Raw genomic sequence first — 18437 nt, forward strand, 5'->3', positions numbered from 1 at the left:
TCTTATTGGTATTTAGGGTTGAAGTCATCCTGCCTAATTTTTAGGCTCCGAGCTGCAGGTCTCACTGTACCTTAAAAGTAACCCAGTTTCCATAACTTTAAAACATAAAGAAGTCATCTCCTCAGGGTGTCTTTTCCTTTCCCAAGTCGAGCAGCCATGCAGAGAGCAGAACAAGGTCAGAAGTATTAGGTCAGATCCTGGCTCTGCCGTGTCACAGCCACTTACTGGTCAGCCAACTGGAACAACCACTTGGCCTCTTTAAATTCCAGTCTCTTAATTTTAGTGCCGGATAAAGTAACCGCTATGAAAATTTAGTGTGAAAGTTGAATGGAATGATGTCACGTCCTACCAGCTTACAGGAAAGCAAGTGTTAGCTGAAACCGCCAGCATCATTCGGCTTTGCTTCACCTTCATTTTTTTGTTTGTTTTTTTAATTTTCTAGTGTGATGTCTTTTACCCTGCATAAAGTGAAGTTCTAAGTCAAAACTTATTTCCTAAATATTGACAGCCTAAATTTAAAAAACAAAGCTTAAGAGTCTTCATGTGGGGCATTAAGAGAGAGAAAAAATAGAGCAAACTTAAATAAATAAAAAACGGAGACCAATTTAGAGATCCATTTAGTGATCCACTGTGTCTTTGGGGAGAGCAGGGAGAGTTCTAGCTCAGCCCTGTCTGTCTCCATCACTTCTGTTCTCTGTGACTCTCCGCTGACTTCTTGTTTCCTAGGCAACTTCAGCAGCAGCAGGCAGAGCTGGAAGTGCACCAGAGAGATGGGTTGTCGTCATATGACTTATCGCAGGTGAACTTCTGGAAAACTCTCTCCCAGTCGAAGCTGTCTCCAACCCAAGGCCTGGGGACTAAATTTAACCCTTAGTTAGAGGCCCTCAGCCCAAGAGATGCTGTGGCTCCCTCCCCCCACAGCATAAAGAACACTTTGGTCCCCAGGTGGGGGCGGGGGTCTGCTGGGGCTCCTCCATGCAGAACCGAGCCGTGAAGAGTATAAAACATGCTTAGACCAGTGCCTCGCCATGTACTGAGATGCAGAGGCTGCGAGGGAACTCGAGGGCCCACGTGCTTGGAGGCCCACCAGTACGACTCTGAACCTTGCCAGGTCCCCCGCCTCCTCGCTGTGGCTCCTGCCTTGGTCTGAGTCCCTCTCTTTTTCGGCACACCTCTTCTCCCACTCCACCTGCACAGTCTGGCTCCTTTCCTTCTCCCACCTCCCCAGGTCCCCTGCCCTTCCCCTCTTCCTCTTCTTGCTGCTTTTTTTTTTTTTTTTTTTGGCCTTTTTAGGACCTCACTCACGACATATGGAGGTTCCCAGGCTAGGGGTCCAATCGGAGCTGTAGTTGCCGGCCTTTCCCACAGGCACAGCCACACAGCGTCTGTGACCTACACCACAGCTCATGGCAACACCCGATCCTTAACCCACTGAGGGAAGTCAGAGATCAAACCTGTGTCCTCATGGTTGCTAGTCAGACTCGTTTCCACTGAGCCACAACGGGAACGGCTTCTCACTGCTTCTGGCTATAGAGAAACCGCAGCTTGTGTGGTATTTGGCTTCTCTCTTGGATACTTTTTTGTGTGTGTGTCTTTTTAGAGCCACACTCGTAGCATATGATGGTTCCCAGGCTAGGGGTCGAATTGGAGCTACAGCTGCCTCCCACAGCCACAGCCACGTCAGATCTGAGCCTTATCTTCGACCTACACCACAGCTCACAGCAACACCGGGTCCTTAATCCACTGAGCGAAGCCAGGGATCGAACCTGTGTCCTTATGGATGCCAGTCAGGTTCGTTACTGCTGAGCCACGATGGGAACTCCTGGCCTTTGTCGTAAGTTAAACTTTATGGTCACCTTTCCTGAGGTTTAGACCAAGTTGATTATTTTATTTCTTTCTCCGCAAGTGATCACGGTGACCCCAGTGACCTTTCTGTGATCTCCCCTTCACACCCCCACCCTGTTCTTGACCTTTGTAGGTAGAAAAGCTCCCACCCTACCAAACAGCCAAGGCTGAAATGACAGCGGTTCCAAGGGAGGGGTTCAGGTGGAGGAGACGAGGAACTGCTCCGAGGGTCGGTTCTGTGCCTCACAGGCCAGATGCTGTTGTTTCTCATGTGCACACAGGTTCCTGTCCCCAACCTACCAGCCGGTGTGCACGAGGCTGGGAAATCTGTCGAAAAGGCAGACGCAATCTTTTCCCAGGAAAGAGACCCGCGGTTTGCTGAGATGTTTGCAGGAATCAGCGCATGTAAGTTTCTGAAGCGTGCCGAGGTGGTGAGACTGTGGGGCTTCGAGCCGCTCTCTGGCCATCTGGGGGCAGCCACCCCTGAGGGAGAGCCCCACGGAGGGTGGGTTTGCTGTGATGCTGCAGGATATAAAAGGAGCACCGAATGCAGGGGTCCTGCTGGATCCTCTCTAGTCCCCGCTTTCCTCTCACGTACCCGTTACCTAGGGCAACCAGCCTGGGGCCTCTGACATCTCAGCTTCAAAATTTGAGCAGCTGGAATAAAGGAGCTCTACTAATCATGGTGCCACTTAGTTCTATCAAGCCGAAGACATGTCCCTGGGGGGAAAAAAAAAAAATCTCAACATAATCACTAATGGAGAAAGGACCACATTTTACATTTAAAATATGCAGGAAAAATTATCCAATATCCCACCCGGATTTAATATCTTTTCACTTTTTTTTTTTTTGCTGTTTAAGGTCAGCACCTGCGGCATATTGAGGTTCCCAGGCTAGGGGTCGAGTCAGAGCTACAGCTCCTGGCCTACACCACAGCTCACTGCAACGCTGGATCCTTAACCCACTGAGCGAGGCCAGGGATCGAACCTGCATCCTCATGGATCCTAGTCGGGTTCTTTAACTGCTAAGCCAAGAAGGGAACTCCTCTTTTCACTTTTTAAAGGTTGTCCTTTTTGTCTTTTTCTACACATATGAATTCTTTTTAGGTACAAAATTGAGCTCATATTTTTGGGTTACCTTTTTCATGTGACATCTTATGATGAACATCTTCTAGATCATGAAATAATCGAAGTCATTTTTATCACTTACCTAGCATTCCATTGTATGGGTATTCCACAGTTAATCTTTGATGGTGGTCCCAAGGGTGTCCACCTGTTAGCTTTGCTGTTAGAGAAAAACACGATTCAAAGTTCAGGTGTCACACGGAACCCACGTGGGTGGCCGCCTCCCTCCCCCACTCAGACAACCACTACGATTAGCAACATATAAACCTTGGAAACATCCTTGTCCGTTCCAAAATTCAGGGCAAAGCGTCCATTTTCACGTGATCCACAAGATACAGTGAAATCAGGGAGAAGCCAGCTGGCCCTTGCAACGGAAGCGTGGGAAATGCTGTAACCAGAAGGGAACCCCAGCGGTGTCCTCCTAGTTCTGACAAGCTGGGGACAGAGAGGCCCAGGGCAGCTGGAAGAGAGCAGATCTCCTCCTCCCACTGCCAGCACCAGCAGTGGAGGAAGACCCCCGCCCTCGTTCCCACGGGGCTGTGGACCAGACGCTGAGAATGCAGGGCTGGCACTGGAGCTGCCTGCACGGAGGGCGGTAGGTGCCCACTCAGCACGACGTCCAGCTGCCCACACAACAGACTTGTCAGCACGACAGGGAGGCTCCCTGCTGTTGGTTTGCACTGGCCATCCAGCTGTGCCACCCGCCAACATCAGCACTTCCTCGCCCATCACCAAGAAGTGTCATTCCTTCTAACAAGAGGAAGCACCCGCACAGCTCAGGGGCTTCTTCCTCTTCCTCTCAGAGGGGCCTGAAGTACTTGACCAGATACCCACAGCATTTCTGGGAAATCCATTTAGAATTTTAATATTTTACAAACATAGGATACCTTCCCATAGAGATGACAAAAGAGGGTGAAAAAATTAACAGACAAGGGGGGAAAAGGGAAGGAAAATAAGTAACCCGGAATTTTAGGAAAAGGAAAATACACACCGAAGGAAATACACACCGAAGATTTTTTTTTTTTTTTTGTCTTTTTAGGGCCACACCTGTGGCACATGGAGGTTCCCAGGCTAGGGGTCCAATCAGAGCCTTAGCTGCCGGCCTACACCACAGCCACAGCAAAGCGGGTTCTGAGCCATGTCTGTGACTTACTCCACAGCACATGGCAACTAGATCCCCAATCCACTGAGGCCAGAGATCGAGCCCGCGTCCTCATGGATACTAGTCAGGTTCCTTGCTGCTGAACCACGATGGGAACTCCTACACCCAAAATTCTGTTCTCTTTCCATCCTGTAAGGATTTCCCAATGAGCACCACATTACCACAGCAAAAGGAAAGGGACCAGGAAAATGGCTCAGTGCCTTCAGGTTACTAAGACATCATGGAGGTTGTTTTCACCTGGGGGAGATTTGGCACAAGGCCCCTGAAGCCCATGAGCCTGAATGTCCATCACTGCTCATATCCACCCATTGGAAGAGACCCCCCCACTGTGCCCACCCCCCCCACCCCGCCCCAAGGCAGGTGCAGACGTGGGCTCTCTGTAGGCACAAAGGAATTACCTTGGGACTCACCTTTATATCCTTTATTCCAGTATTTTTGGGATTGTACGGATAGGATGTGTAGGGATTTTGAGATCCTAGGGAAATGGGACGGTGCTTCGGGGAGCCCTGGGCCCCTCAGTTACCAGAAGTAAGAGCACTCCTGTTCCCATTCCTGTTTCTCAAGCTGCCACCTCTCCCTCATGTAAGATCTAAACAGCCCAGCTGGAATTTAGACTCATTTCTTCAGCCCCTCTCTGGGGGTGAGATGCTGAGCTGAGTTTTCTAGGTACCATTCTGTGGTGGCAGAATAGCACCCGTTATTACACACCCTAGATGAGCCCAGCTTCTTCACTTGTATGAGGGGCCCAGCCTCACACCCTTGCAGGTTAGGGGCTGTCCAGTCGGTCCCTGGCCCACGTCAGCACCTGCTGGGCGAGGGCAGTGGTCTGGACCACGGGGAGGAGCGCTGGGCTTGGATTCAGGTCCCGGGACCATCCTTGCTGGCTCGTGACCTTGGACAAACTGAGCCTCAGTTTTCACACCAGCAAGTGACAGCAAACACATAGAGGCTGTTTGCTCTGCTGTTGGCCCCTGTGCTAAGTGCTTTGGTTAACTCCTTGGATTCCCACCACAGCCCTGTGAGGAAGCCGCTGTTATTATCAGCGTCTTTCAGTCGGGGGCCACCGAGGCACAGGGAGGTTAGATAGGATGCCCAAGGTCACACCTCCGATCAGTGGGGCAGAGCTGGGTGCTAGAGCGTATCCCCTTCGCCATCGCTCTGGTCCTCCTCACGCAGAAACTGAGATGCGCCTTACCTGCCCGGAGGCGAGGGGGACTCCGTACCATAGAGTCTGAGGAAGAATCCTCGTTAGTTCTGTGCTTCTTCCCAACTCTCCAAAAGGGCTGCCTTCGGGTGGCTTGTGGCCCAGCCGAGGCTTCAGAGGCCTCATGAGCAGGGAGGGCCCTTGGAGGTGATCATGCAGAGGCCAGGGCGGAGCAGGCTGCATGCGGATGGGCTGCCCTGGCTGTGTAGCCCCCTGCTTTTGCCCACGCCACCTTTGCTCCTGTTCTTGGGACGCCCCACCCTGTGGCCTGTAGGCCAAGAACCCCTCGAACGTAACCCTTGCCCTGCTTTTCCCAGCGGAGAAGAAGATGATGAGCTCAGCCTCTGCGGCAGGATCTCAGCAGATCTATTCCCAAGGGAGCCCATTCCCCGCTGGACACTCGGGGAAGGCCTTCAGGTAGGTGCTGGGGGTGCGGGCAGGGGCAAGAGGGCAGTAGACAGACTTCCTGGGGAGACAGCGGGCAGCTCAGCCGCTGTCCCCCGAAGTAGCAGCCCCTGTGGTCTCAGAGTGGCTCTGACCAGCCCTGCACTGGGCCTCGCTGGACTGCAGGCTGTTCTGAGTCTCAGGCAGTAACTCTTTGGTCTGGGGACAGGAGGACAAGTTGGCAGCCCCCAGTGAGCTTCTCCTGAACCATCATCACGGCTGCTCACCCTGCTCTGCTGAGCACTGGCCAAGGCTCCAGACATCTCCCTGCTGCTGTGTTACTCAGCCACTCAGTGACTGGTGTAGCTCCGTGCCAGCCCCTGCCCAGGCCCGCGTTCATCAAGTCCTCGGAACACTGGTTGCTCACCCCCTCCCCTCCCCCTAGTCCCCCGGTCCAGACAAAGGGAAGCAGGGGTGGGGCAGAGGCCAGAGGAGAGAAAGGACAGCTCAAGGCAGCCTGGCAGGGGGAGACGGGGGGCAGGGCACACAGGCATCAGGGATGTGCTGAGCAAAGCCCAGGAGGCAGGAGCGACCAGAAGTCTGGAAGAAGCAGAACGAAACCACAGGGGCCCTGAGGACTGTGCTCGTGCTGGCAGTTCGGACTCCATCATTGATGATCCGTGGGAGGAGGGGTTCTGGAGAAAGTTCCAGGTGGCAGGGGTAGAGGGGGCAGGAGTGAGGCTGCAGGCAGGTGCTTAGGACAGAAACAGATGAGTGGGATGGGTTGGAGAGCAGATACGACGAAGAAAAGGCAGGCAGGTGTCCCATGGCTGTGTGTAAGGATGGCTTCAAGCAGGATGCCAGCCCCTGTGCGGAGCCTGGCACAGGGGAGGCACTCCCCACATTACTGGTCTATAGAATTAATGAGTTAATTAACTAATTAAAGAACGCTGAGGCCTTAAGCCTCTGGGTGGGCAGTTCCCAGTAAATCTGAAGGGCCCAAACTGGTTGGAGCAGGAAGAGGTGTGGGATGACTGACAGCCGGAGCCCCCAGGAGCACAGCACGGCTGTAGCTGTGCTGCCTAAGTATGTCCTCCCCCCAGGCCTGCTGTGGTCCCGAGGGACCCCGTGTGTGCTTTAGCCAGGGCGCCTTTCCTGGGGCCCACAACTCTACTGCCAGCTCTCCTCGATCAGTGCTGCCAGGGCACTGAGGGCTAAGGGGGTAGAGGAGAGCCCCCCCCCCAACAGAGAACGGTGATGAAAAAGGCCCCCTGAGGTCACAGATTCATCGGGAGGGAGACTGGGAAACCCCGTGGTTAAGGGAGGGCGTGATTTCAGGAGGATGGCAGTGGACTTCACCTCTAGGATGGTTAGTGTAGGAAAGTCTCAGCATCCTTGAGTTCTCTCTTTTTTTTGGTCTTTTTGCCTTTTCTAGGGCTGCTCCCGTGGCAAATGGAGGTTCCCAGGCCAGGGGTCGAATCGGAGCTGTAGCCACCAGCCTATGCCAGAGCGTAGCAGCCACAGCAAAGATCTGAGCCACACCTGGTACCTACACTACAGCTTACGGCAATGCCGGATCCTTAACCTGCTGAGCGAGGCCAGGGATCAAACCCGCAACCTCATGGTGCCTAGTCAGATTCGTTAACCACTGCGCCACAACCGGAACTCCGAGTTCTCTCTATTTTAAGAGGGACTTACCTGGTAGCGTATTTTATTGTATTGTGATACAATTAGTAAGATTGTATCCAGTCGTCTCTACTGATCCATCACCTGCCTTTCTTCAAAACCCAGCTGAAAACCCACCTCCACCAAAGCCTTCCGTGAACAGCCCCCTTCCTCCCGCTTGATCCACTTGTGGATCAAGCGCTCTGCCTGTGCAGAGCTAGTCCTGGGGAGGCAGGAGGGAGGGCCTGGGATGAAATGGCAGTCTTCCTCCACCTCCCCATCTTTCATAAGCTTGTGGTCTAATTGGCGTAGCTGGAAAAACTTCCCGGAAGACGTGCCCAGCAATGCAGCCAGTGCAGGCCTGGGGCAGAGACAGCGTTTAGGGGGACAGGCAAAGAGCATGAGTAATGCATGCAGTGGGTGTCTAATAAAAACTTGTTGCACTCAATTAAACATTAACTGAAGGGGACAAAAGAAGCAAACAGCCATATGCTCTGGGGACAGGACCCAGCCCCATCCAGCAGGCTTCCGCTGACAGGTTCTTTTTTTTTTGAAAGCCCTTACTTAGCCTATTTCCTGAATGCTTAAGCTTTGTAGGTGCTCCAAAGGAACAAATTAACCAGAGACAAAGAGTAGGTTAGCACCAAGACTCATTTTTATTTTAAGAAGCTTCTCTTGGAGTTCCCGTTGTGGCTCAGTGGTTAATGAATCCACTAGGAACCATGAGGTTGCGGGTTCGATCCCTGGCCTTACTCAGTGGGTTAAGGATCCAGCATTGCCGTGAGCTGTGGTGTAGGTCACAGACGTGGCTTGGATCCTGCGTTGCTGTGGCTCTGGCAAAGGCCAGCAGCTACAGCTCCGATTAGACCCTTGGCCTCGGAACCTCTATATACCAAGGGCGCAGCCCTAGAAAAAACAAAAAGACCCAAAAAAAAAAAGAAGAAGAAGAGAAGAAGCTTCTCTCTTCCTGGGCATCATCTGTTGAAAGCAAAAGACACACAGGGGTGGGATTGGGCTGCATAGAGGAGAATGGGGGAGACCATGTGGGAAGCAAGGCAGCAGTGATGAGTAGAGGGAGCTCTGGCGGGGGCGCTGGGAAAGCTGGGGGCTCCCACCCTGGGGCTTTTGTCCAGGGATGCACTGCCCCGGCAGAGAGAGGGCGCGCTTGCTCAGGGAGAGGCGGCCCAAGGCAGGGTGCATGGCAGGTGAAGCATCTCCTGGGAGCAAATACATTTTCTTCTCGTGCAGCTCTTCAGTGGTTCACGTCCCTGGCGTGAATGATATCCAGTCCTCCTCCTCAACGAGCCAGAACATGTCCCAAATCTCCCGGCAGCTGAACCAGAGTCAGGTGGCCTGGACGGGGAGTCGGCCGCCCTTTCCCGGACAGGTATGGGCGTCAGGGGGGGCACTGTCCCCAGGTGCCCAGAGGGTGCAGAGCACCTGGAATGTGCCTTCTTGGGATCCCAGCTCTGAGAATGGGTCAGCGCTCAGGAGCTAGAGCAGACCCCCGGACCCCCCAGACCACACAGCCCGGCTCCCAGGAGGACCTGCCACCCTAATGGCGCTGTGAGAACTGGGCCCCCAGCAGTGGTACCCAGTCTGGTTTCGGCAACTTTTTCCCCTGCAGTCAGGGGAGGTCCCAGGGAAGCTGAGGGTGGGGGCGGGCGCACAGAGACCCCCCCTTCAGGAGCGAGACCCTCACCACTCTGGACCTCCATTTCCCCGGCCCAGGAGCGGACATGCCCAGCTCCCCATAGTCACTGTAAGGAGGCTGTCCACCGAGCTGGGGGAGTTCTTGGTTTCATAGCACCAAGGTCAAGTGTAACTGGAAGGCAGAGGACCCAAATCCTTGTAGCCCTGGGAGTTAACTTCAATGCCATCTGTCCCAAAGACCTGGGGTCCGCATCCTATGGTTCTTGGGCCCACCCATGTTGGCCTGGTCCTGGGCCTGTGCCCGGCAGGCCAGGAGGGCCACTAGAGTCGCTGTCAGCCCAGAGCAGGACTGCCACTGCCAGCTGTACCCGCAGGTGGCAGTGACCAGCCTGGGCCACGGGGTGGGGCCTGCTGGTGATGCTGGCCATCTCTGCTTTGTCCTGATTATAGCAAATCCCCTCTCAGTCCAGCAAGACTCAGTCTTCCCCGTTTGGAATTGGAACAAGCCACACCTACCCGGCGGACCCTTCCTCCTACAGTCCTCTCTCCAGCCCAGCTACCTCCTCACCCAGCGGGAATGCCTACTCCAGTCTTGCCAACAGGACTCCAGGGTTCGGTAGGTGGGGAATGAGGGAAAGACTTCCTGGGAGAGCCGGCAAAGATGCTTTCTGAACATCCTGATTTTGGGGGTCTGAGCTCAAGCTCCCAGAATCCTGGGCCCAGGTCTGGAGGTTTCCAAACACTTCTTCTCTCTAGCTGTAAAGAGGCCAGTGGGGTCTCTAAGAGACTGGTTGCTTAGACCCTGGCTTTGTGGATTGTCTTTATCAGGTTCAAGGCCCTGGGGCTCTACTGTGTGGCTGATGTCATCAGAATGTTCTTTTAACCCTTTATGGCCCTTGGCAAGGACTTCGAGGTTGCCCAAGTCAAAAACTCCATGGTTTTGTTTCAAAAAACTAGAGAATTGGAGTTCCCAATGTGGATCCATGGTAATGAACCAGACTAGTATCCATGAGGATGCAGGTTCTTGCCATGACCTCGCTCATTGGGTTAAGGATCCAGCGTTGCCGTGAGCTGTGGTGTAGGTCGCAGATGCAGCTCAGATCCCGCGTGGCTGTGGCTGTGGAATAGGCCAGGGGCTACAGCTCCGATTGGACCCCTAGCCTGGGAACCTCCATATGCTGCAGGGGCAGCCCTTAAAAGACAAATAAACAAACAAACAAACAAAAACTACAGAATTAGAGGCTAGAGGGATGACCAATTGCGTAAAATAATTGTGTAAATAATAAACATTGTAAAGTTCTCTCCCTTTTTTAATATTAAAAGAGGGATCCTGTCCCATATAAGAACATCTCGCCTAGCTTTGTTCAGGCCATAAAGGGTTAAGTAATCACCCCTTCTGGTGCACTTCCCGGGAGCCCTTGCCATTGCTCACTCTGCAGGTGTTTAATGACCCCCCAGCACATCTACCAGGGCCAGGGTTCCTTATCACACAGCAGGGGCTCAGAAGGGACCGTGACTCTGGCAAAAAGTCTGAGCACGTGACCCTCTTCCCTCAGCGCCGTCCCCAGGGACGGCCGGTAGTGTGGCTCATAGGGCGTTTCTCTGCAGGATGGCTCCTTCTCAGGCCAGCAAGAAGCTGAGCTCAAGCATCTGAATTTCCATTTCCAAGCAGCCCTTTAGGCTGCGTCAGCCTTAGGATAAAGGCTGCCCCTTGTCCCTAGCCCATACCTGGAGTTGTCAGCCGCTCCCACCCCCTCTCCGCCCCCATCACTAATAGCAGCACTTCTGCCCCCCTCCCAACCCGATGTCTTGGGCACAGCATTTCCCACACTCCTTACCTGTCACTCCCCCTTGGATTCAGCTGTCCCTTCAGCACTGATCCATGTACTTACAGCAGATTCTCCTCTTCAGCCTCTAAATATCCTTGCCAGACTATTCCATGACTTAAGAAGCACAGCGCCCTATTGCAGGAAGGAGAAGCCCTGAGGCAATTGCTTTCAAGTCAGCCAGGAGCTCCACTTAGAAACCAGCCTGAGGTTGGAGTCTCAGCTTGGGGGTGGTGGGGAGCGCCCCCACCTCCCTGCAGTATCTGCTCCCTCTCCTGGATGTGGAGCTACGTGACCCACCCCCCACCCCCACCCCCACCCCGCCTTCTCCTAAAGGGACACTGGCAAGCAGGTACCTAGCCCTCCCTGGAAGCACAGGACCCACCTGGACCTGACCCTCCAGGGTCACCACACCCTCCTGAGTGCTGAGCCCTGGGGAACAGAGGGGAGGCGACGCAGTTCCACCAGAGATCACAGCACAGACACTGAGGATGGGGAGAACGAAGCAAGGTCTGCTCAAGGCAGGAGAGGCTCTAGCAGGGCCAGGAGAGGCTCAGAGACCTGGCCCTCACCCTACGGAGGCCTGGAAGCATCTCAGTGCGGCTCTAACAAGAAAGGAGTGCATGCCACCCCCTGCCCCGACGGCCCCTGCCTGGTCTCCACTTAGCAAATGCCAGGCCCTGAAGTGCAAATGGAGATGGGACACAGGAGGCCACTGCACATCTTGATGACCAAGGACAGGGTCACAGGAAGGAGGCTCCAGGCTTAGCAGCCATTGTTACAGCTACTTCCAGCGTTCTCATGCTCGGAAGATAATAATAATTATGACAACAACTAACTCTTACCTGACGCTTACTATGTACTCAGCACTTTACACATTTGAATTCATTTAAAACTCACTATAGCCCTCAGAGGGAGAAACCAGGATTGTGCCCATTGCACAGATAAATAAACTGAGGCCAACAGTGAGGTCAGATAACGCACCCAACGCCCCACAGCTGGCGAGTGGAGCCAGAATCTGTGCTCTCCCCACGACCCTGTACTTGCCATTTTCTCTGATCCATCCTTCAGAGCGTCTCAGAATTAAGCGGGAATTGGCTGTGTCCTGGTTTATATTCATGAGAAAGGGGCTGGCACCCGTTCATTGAGTGCATGGAAAAGACTCTAAAATGGAGAAATTAAGGATTGAGAGGTGTCATGGGGACTTACATTCATTTGTTAACATTACCCAAGCAGTTGGTGGTGGACGAGGATGCCGCTGGTATGTGTTCGGAAGCCAGATGGTGGTGGGATGGGCAGGTGACCCGGTGCAGACGAGGAGAGAGTGAAGGGAGGCTTGGCTGGGGATGAGGAGGAGGTGCAGGGGCCGGGCAGGATCTTCTGTGATGCAAAGGCTCCCAGTGCAGGCAGGGGATGCTCAGTCCCCATCAGAATGGAGAACCACGGTGTGCACATGGCCTGGAGAGCGGGCGGCCCCCTTGGGATCTGGGGAGTGTGGGTAAAACAAGCAGCACCCCCCACCCCGGAAGCCTTCAAGGGCGGGGAGGGGGCAAGCTCAGGTGTGGTCAGAGCAGGGAGGGGTGGGATACAGGGAGGAGAGCCGACGGGGATGGGTGAGCGGGTGAGCAGAGAGGGAACAGGCGTAGTCTCTGTTAAAGGTCAGTCTCATTAATTATTACATAGATATGAAACCATTAGCACAACCGGCAGTGTTTGTATTTGCAGCGGACACGCCCTGGCCCAGTGGGGGCAGATCTGAGTGGCTTTCCAAGGCCTCCCTGAGGGCATGGCTGAGACAGCTGTGCCCCTGGGTCCTGGGTCCTGAAGGTCCCAAGCACGGCCACCTCAACTAGTTATCCTTAGCCAGATACCTGAGGCCCAGAAGGTAGCCAGGTCAATCTTGACCTCCCCCTTCTCACCGGCTGCAGCAGGCAGAGGCTTGGGCGTGCCTGCTGAGCAGACTGGCTGGACCTCACCCACTGATGGCCGAGGAGGTGACATCAGGGGGCAACAGCTCTTGAACAACGCTTCCCCTTCAGCTGTACATCTCGGGGTTCGCTTTGTGGATTGAGTTTATACACTGAGCGCTGAGTTCCGGCCCCTTCTGTGAACCCCGTGCTGGTTTGGCTCCAGGAGTTTTCAGGAGTCAACCCAGAGTGTTCCTTCCATGTCAGGTCTATTGAGTTATCTTGAGCTACTATTGCGTTCGCGTTTCCAGACTTCGTTTCCGTTGCTGTCTGGCTCAGGTTTAGTCTCTGGTCTCGTTTGAAATGCAGCATCCAGAAGCAGAACTGGGAAGCCACACAACCCAGGGGTTGCATCACTGACCACTCCAAGCACTCATGTCCTTAACTAGCCAGGCGGGAAAGATGCCGTGTCAGTCAGGGCCCCAGAAAGACACAGGAGCCATCCCAGTGACTGGAATGGAGAAGGTCTGATTTTTCACTAATAAAAGGTGATAAAGGAGGACCCCGAGGAAGACAGGAATAGCGAATGTGGGCGGCAGCTTCTGCCTCGAAGGCTGAGGCAAAGGAAAAGAGGAAGGAACTGAGAATTTGAAGGAGACCCCACCCCGCCAAGCCTGACAGTCAACCTCGTTGAAGGTGTGTCCACCACTGGACACACAACCTACTGGGGATAAGCAGACTTGCCAGAGGCTGTGGGCTGCAGCTGGGCTGCAGAAGCAACCTGCCAGCTGGCGGAGAAACTCTCTAGACGGTGCAGGTGAACCAGAACTGCTGGACCCCCCGCGAGGTGACTGGCTGAGGTTTCCCTGAAGAGTTCTGGCAGCTGGAGCTGGTTCACAGCCCTCTGGGTAAAAGAGGCACTTGCTGAAGAGTGAATGCCAGTGGACCTCCTGCGCACCGCTGGCAGACACAGCTAGGCAGAGATGCAGCTTCCTGTGCAATGCCTGGCCTCTCTTTAACGCCCTCTATGGACAGAGCCTAACACTGCACCAGCTGACAAAGGAGAAATGGTTATACAGGGTCCAGGTCCCTGCAGGCAAGGTGGGGCGAAGAAGGGGGATTTTGATGTAGGTGGCATTCAGGAAGATGTGTGTGATGCAAACCCCTGAACTGATTAGTTCTCTGTTTCAACTGTCTCCAGGTGTCTGCTCATTGATATTACCATGTTTCTTGGAGAAATGCAGGGCGCCAGGCAGACAAGTTGCTCCATGAAAGTGGCTCAAAGGTGCGGTGGCAGGCCAGGCTTTCATTCCCTGACTGGCTCTGAGGGCTGCATATATGCCCTTTCAATGCCGGGGCTGAATGACCTTCTTGTCTTATCACTCTGCTTCCGTATGTGATGACGTGGCGGGCACAAGCGTGTCCATTGCTCCCCATATGCTTTTCCGTTTAGGCAGAGGCAGCTGAAGCATCTCATTCACTTCACATGTAACACAAGTCACAGCAGGTCAATGCAGATCAAGTGGGGTCACAACAGGAAACACCGCCCACTGAAGGTGAGCGTTCTCTCAATAAGCTCAAGAAACACGCCTGTAGCATAATCACCCTTGAAAGAACCATGTCCATCTCAGGCTGCCCCAGCTGGCCCTGCAGCCTTACTTTGGAGAGGAAGATTGAAAGACTATATCATTCCAGAAATGTCTGAAGATTCTTTCCGTGAAAAATAGGACAGATAATTAGAGATAGAGGAGCAGGGGAGGATAAGCACTGTGAGGGAAGGTTTGTGTAATAAATAACTTGAAATCTTGGCAGACACCCTGGCCCTCTTACACCCCAACTCCTGCCCCCAAAACTCAGTCCTGGGAATTGTTACAGGTAAATTTTAGGGACTTTTAGACCTTTTCACCCCCACACATTAGTGATTGAAAAGACACGATCTTAACTGGAAATCTTGCAAAATGTGTGATCCTTGCTGTGAGCTGCAGTTCTTGGCTGAGAACCACCAGGAGCCCTCTGCCTGGAAGGCATTTATAAGAGAAGTTTCCCCTTTGCTCTTTGCTGGCTTTGTTCAGCAGGGCCTCTCGGCTGCCGCCCTGTGGATGCTTGGCACCAGGTGATTCTTTGTCTGTTCATGTAGGGTGTTTAGCAGCATCTCTGGCCTCTACTTACCAGTGCTCCTCCATCTGTGACAATGACAAATGTCTCTAGACTTTGCCCAGTGTCCCTCGGGGTGGGGGTGGGGTGGAAGGCCAGATCACCCCACTTGAGAACTATTGAGTGAAATCCAATCACATAGGACCCCCGAGCAGGACTTCAAGTGAACCTTGACTCTTAGGGCAATTTCTTTTTTTTTTTTTTTTTTTTTTTTTTGTCTTTTTAGGCATGCAGAGGTTCCCAGGCTAGGGGTCGAATCAGAGCTCTAGCTGCTGGCCTACACTGCAGCCACAGCAACACAGGATCCGAGCTGAGTCTGCAGCCTACACCACAGCTTACGGCAATGTCAGATCCTTAACCCACTGAGTGAGGCCAGGAATCAAACCTGCATCCTCATAGATGCTAGTCAGATTCGTTTCCGCTGCGCCATGACGGGAACTCCTTAGGGCAATTTCTGAATCAGATGAATCTCACAGAAAAATGTTAGCGAGACTGAAATTATACCATTGAAGCCAATAATTTTTTTTTTTTTTTAAGGAAAATGGCATCCCCTTTCCTCTACAACCTGGGAATCTATAGACTCAAGATTTGACCTTTGGTCCTCAAGCCCACCCAGGTGGCCCATATGGTGGCAGCTCAATAATGCCTTCTCTTTGGACCCCTGGACTGGCACATGGCCCCTGTATCCGGCCAGGACTTGTAGCAGCCTAGGCTTTGCTCCGGAAGCCCATAGAACAAAAGGAACACAGCATGACTAGAACCCAGCTCACAATTTGCAGCTGTAACCATGGCTTTGGGAACAATAAAGCCACACAGGATGTTGGTGACCACTGGGGCTTTTTCCAGAAAGAGGTTTTTGGGTACATCGGAGGTGCAGGCTGTGGACATTTCCTCTTCACCATCTGTGTGTAGTGTAGGTCAGCCAGGGCCAGGGTTTATGCTAAGACCCAACATGGCTTTGTCATCCTGAAGAGGTTATGTTGTAGTTATTACTCATTCTTTAATCAGAGAGGTCACTTATGCAGTTCCGAGGCTAAACGGAGGGCTTTCCCCTATAACTCTCCCACCACGTGGCTGGTGAACTCATCCAACAGATAATCTTTGTATGTAACTTCCTCCCGGGAGATACAAGTTGATTACATCTCACTTCCTTGTCCTTCTATGCACTCAACAATTCCAGTTGGGAGTTCCCAACGTGGCTCGGCAGTAACAAACCCAACTAGTATCCATGAGGACACAGGTTCCATCCCTGGTCTTGCTCAGTGGGTTAAGGATTCGGTGTTGCCATGAGCTGTGGTGTAGGTGGCAGATGTGGCTCAGATCTAGCATGGCTATGGTTGTAGTGTAGGTCAGCAGCTACAGCTCCAGTTCGACCCCTAGCCTGGGAACTTCCATATGCCACAGGTATAGCCCTGAAGACAAAACAAAACAAAACATTCCAAATGCCTTGTTACTCAGCTGTCTTTCTTAATGGATGGGGCCATAGCAGTCCATTGTATCCCCAGCCTGCTGCACAGTGTCAGGTTTATGGGAAGCATTCAGTATAAACACCATATTTACTGAATGAATGCACATGGGCTTCAGCTTCAGAGGATCTAGGTTCGAGCCCTGGCTTTGGCGTGTATAAGCTAAATGAGTTGGGTGAATTTCTTGACATCTTTGATCCCCAGTTTCCTTTTCTGAAAAACGTGGATAATGGCCTCATCTCAGAGTCAGAGAGAAGAGGAGATGAAATGAAATAATGTCTAGAAAGTGTCTAGCACAATGCCAAGCGTACAGACAGTACTCCAAAAATGCTAAATCCCTTCTCTCCTTCCTGAACTTCTTGATACCGTTTCTAAAGGAATCCAGTGAGTTTCTCTCTCTCTCTCTCTCTCTCTCTCTCTTTTTTTTTTTTTTTTTTTTTTTTTTTTTGGCTATTGCACACATTTAAGAAGATGTCCCTTCCCAGAAGTTTAAGAATCTTTATTCCAAAATCTTGTGTCTGTAATGAATAGAGCCACCCCCAGATACAAACAGAGAGCTAATCTTCCTCTAATTTTCACCCCCGCCCACACTACCTTGTCTCTGGCTGTCACCGAGGAAGAGTGATGAGAGGATGTGTGTTTGTTTCATTACAAGTTGACTGTCCCTGGAGTTCCCGTCGTGGCGCAGTGGTTAACGAATCCGACTAGGAACCATGAGGTTGCGGTTTCGGTCCCTGCCCTTGCTCAGTGGGTTAGCGATCCGGCGTTGCCGTGAGCTGTGGTGTAGGTTGCAGACGCGGCTCGGATCCTGTGTTGCTGTGGCTCTGGCGTAGGCCGGTGGCTACAGCTCCGATTCGACCCCTAGCCTGGGAACTTCCATATGCCGCGGGAGCGGCCCAAGAAATAGCAACAACAAGACAAAAGACAAAAAAAAAAAAAAAAAAAAAAAAACAAGTTGACTGTCCCTAAGAAGCCTCAAATGTGAATAGAGAGAAAAGGTTGTGGTCGTGAACACAACCTTTTTCTTCTCTCCTCTCTCTCTGCCCTTATCCCTTCTTTTATTCCTTCCTTCAGCAGGTAACTTCTGGGTGCTTCCTCTATTCCAGGCGCTATACTCAGAAAGGCCTAGGACAGACATAGATATGCTCCCTGGCCTTAAGTTACTCACATCTAGGGGTAGGTCAGCATAGTGTGGTGGCCACCATCCCCATCCGGAGAGGCAATGCAAGTGCCGCAGGCAAGCTGAGCATGCATGACCCAGGGAGTCCGTCGTCCAAGGTCACAACCCATCAGGGCCTTGAGTGTGAGTAGAATCCCGCAGGCACAGAGAAGGGGAAGGATGCGCAGGACACAAGGAACACACGAGGCGTTCCCATCGCGGCTCAGCAGTTAACGAACCTGACTGGCATCTATGAGGACTGGGGTCTGATCCCTGACCTCACTTAGTGGGCTAAGGATCCAGCGTTGCCGTGAGCTGTGGTGTAGGTCGCAGACACAGCTTGGATCCCATGTTGCTGTGGCTGTGGAGTAGGCCAGCGGTTACAGCTCCGATTAGACTCCTAGCCTGGGAACTTCCATATGCCACGGGTGCGGCCCTAAAAAGACAAATAGACAAGAGGAAAGGAAGGAAGGTAGGAAGGAAGGAAGGAAGAAAGAAAGAAAGAAAGGAGTTCCCGTCGTGGTTCAGTGGTTAACGAATCCGACTAGGAACCATGAGGCTGCGGGTTCGATCCCTGGCCTTGCTCAGTGGGTTATGGATCCGTTGTTGCCATGAGCTGTGGTGTAGGTTGCAGACGCGGCTCGGATCCCGAGTTGCTGTGGCTCTAGTGTAGGCCAGCAGCTAGAGCTCCGATTTGACCCCTAGCCTGGGAACCTCCATATGCCGCAAGAAGCGGCCCTAGAAAAGGCAAAAAAAGACAAAAAGAAAGAAAGAAACAAACAAACAAACACATGCGCAATGGCACAGAGATGGAACGGTGTGCAGCGTTTGGGGGAAGTTCAAGCCCCGCATGTGACTAGGGCAAGAGGGGCTGGGGTCACCAAGAAA

General features: G+C 52.7%; 1 protein-coding gene across 7 annotated transcripts in view; it reads left to right on the top strand.

The window, feature by feature from the left end:
* ARNT2 (aryl hydrocarbon receptor nuclear translocator 2) overlaps nucleotides 1-18437 on the top strand; it is a 191354-nt gene that overhangs the window by 162234 nt on the left and 10683 nt on the right. For 5 of the 7 annotated variants that reach the window (XM_021098858.1, XM_001926072.6, XM_021098861.1 and 2 more), the window contains exons 13-17: nucleotides 727-799; nucleotides 2127-2250; nucleotides 5653-5752; nucleotides 8633-8771; nucleotides 9488-9653. In XM_021098858.1, the coding sequence (XP_020954517.1) occupies nucleotides 727-799; nucleotides 2127-2250; nucleotides 5653-5752; nucleotides 8633-8771; nucleotides 9488-9653 (602 nt within the window). The remainder of the gene's footprint in view (nucleotides 1-726; nucleotides 800-2126; nucleotides 2251-5652; nucleotides 5753-8632; nucleotides 8772-9487; nucleotides 9654-18437) is intronic. The other 2 variants (XM_021098859.1, XM_013989003.2) reach the window with 1 other exon arrangement.

The sequence above is a fragment of the Sus scrofa genome, chromosome 7 (assembly GCF_000003025.6).
Source record: "Sus scrofa isolate TJ Tabasco breed Duroc chromosome 7, Sscrofa11.1, whole genome shotgun sequence".
NCBI lineage: Eukaryota > Metazoa > Chordata > Mammalia > Artiodactyla > Suidae > Sus > Sus scrofa.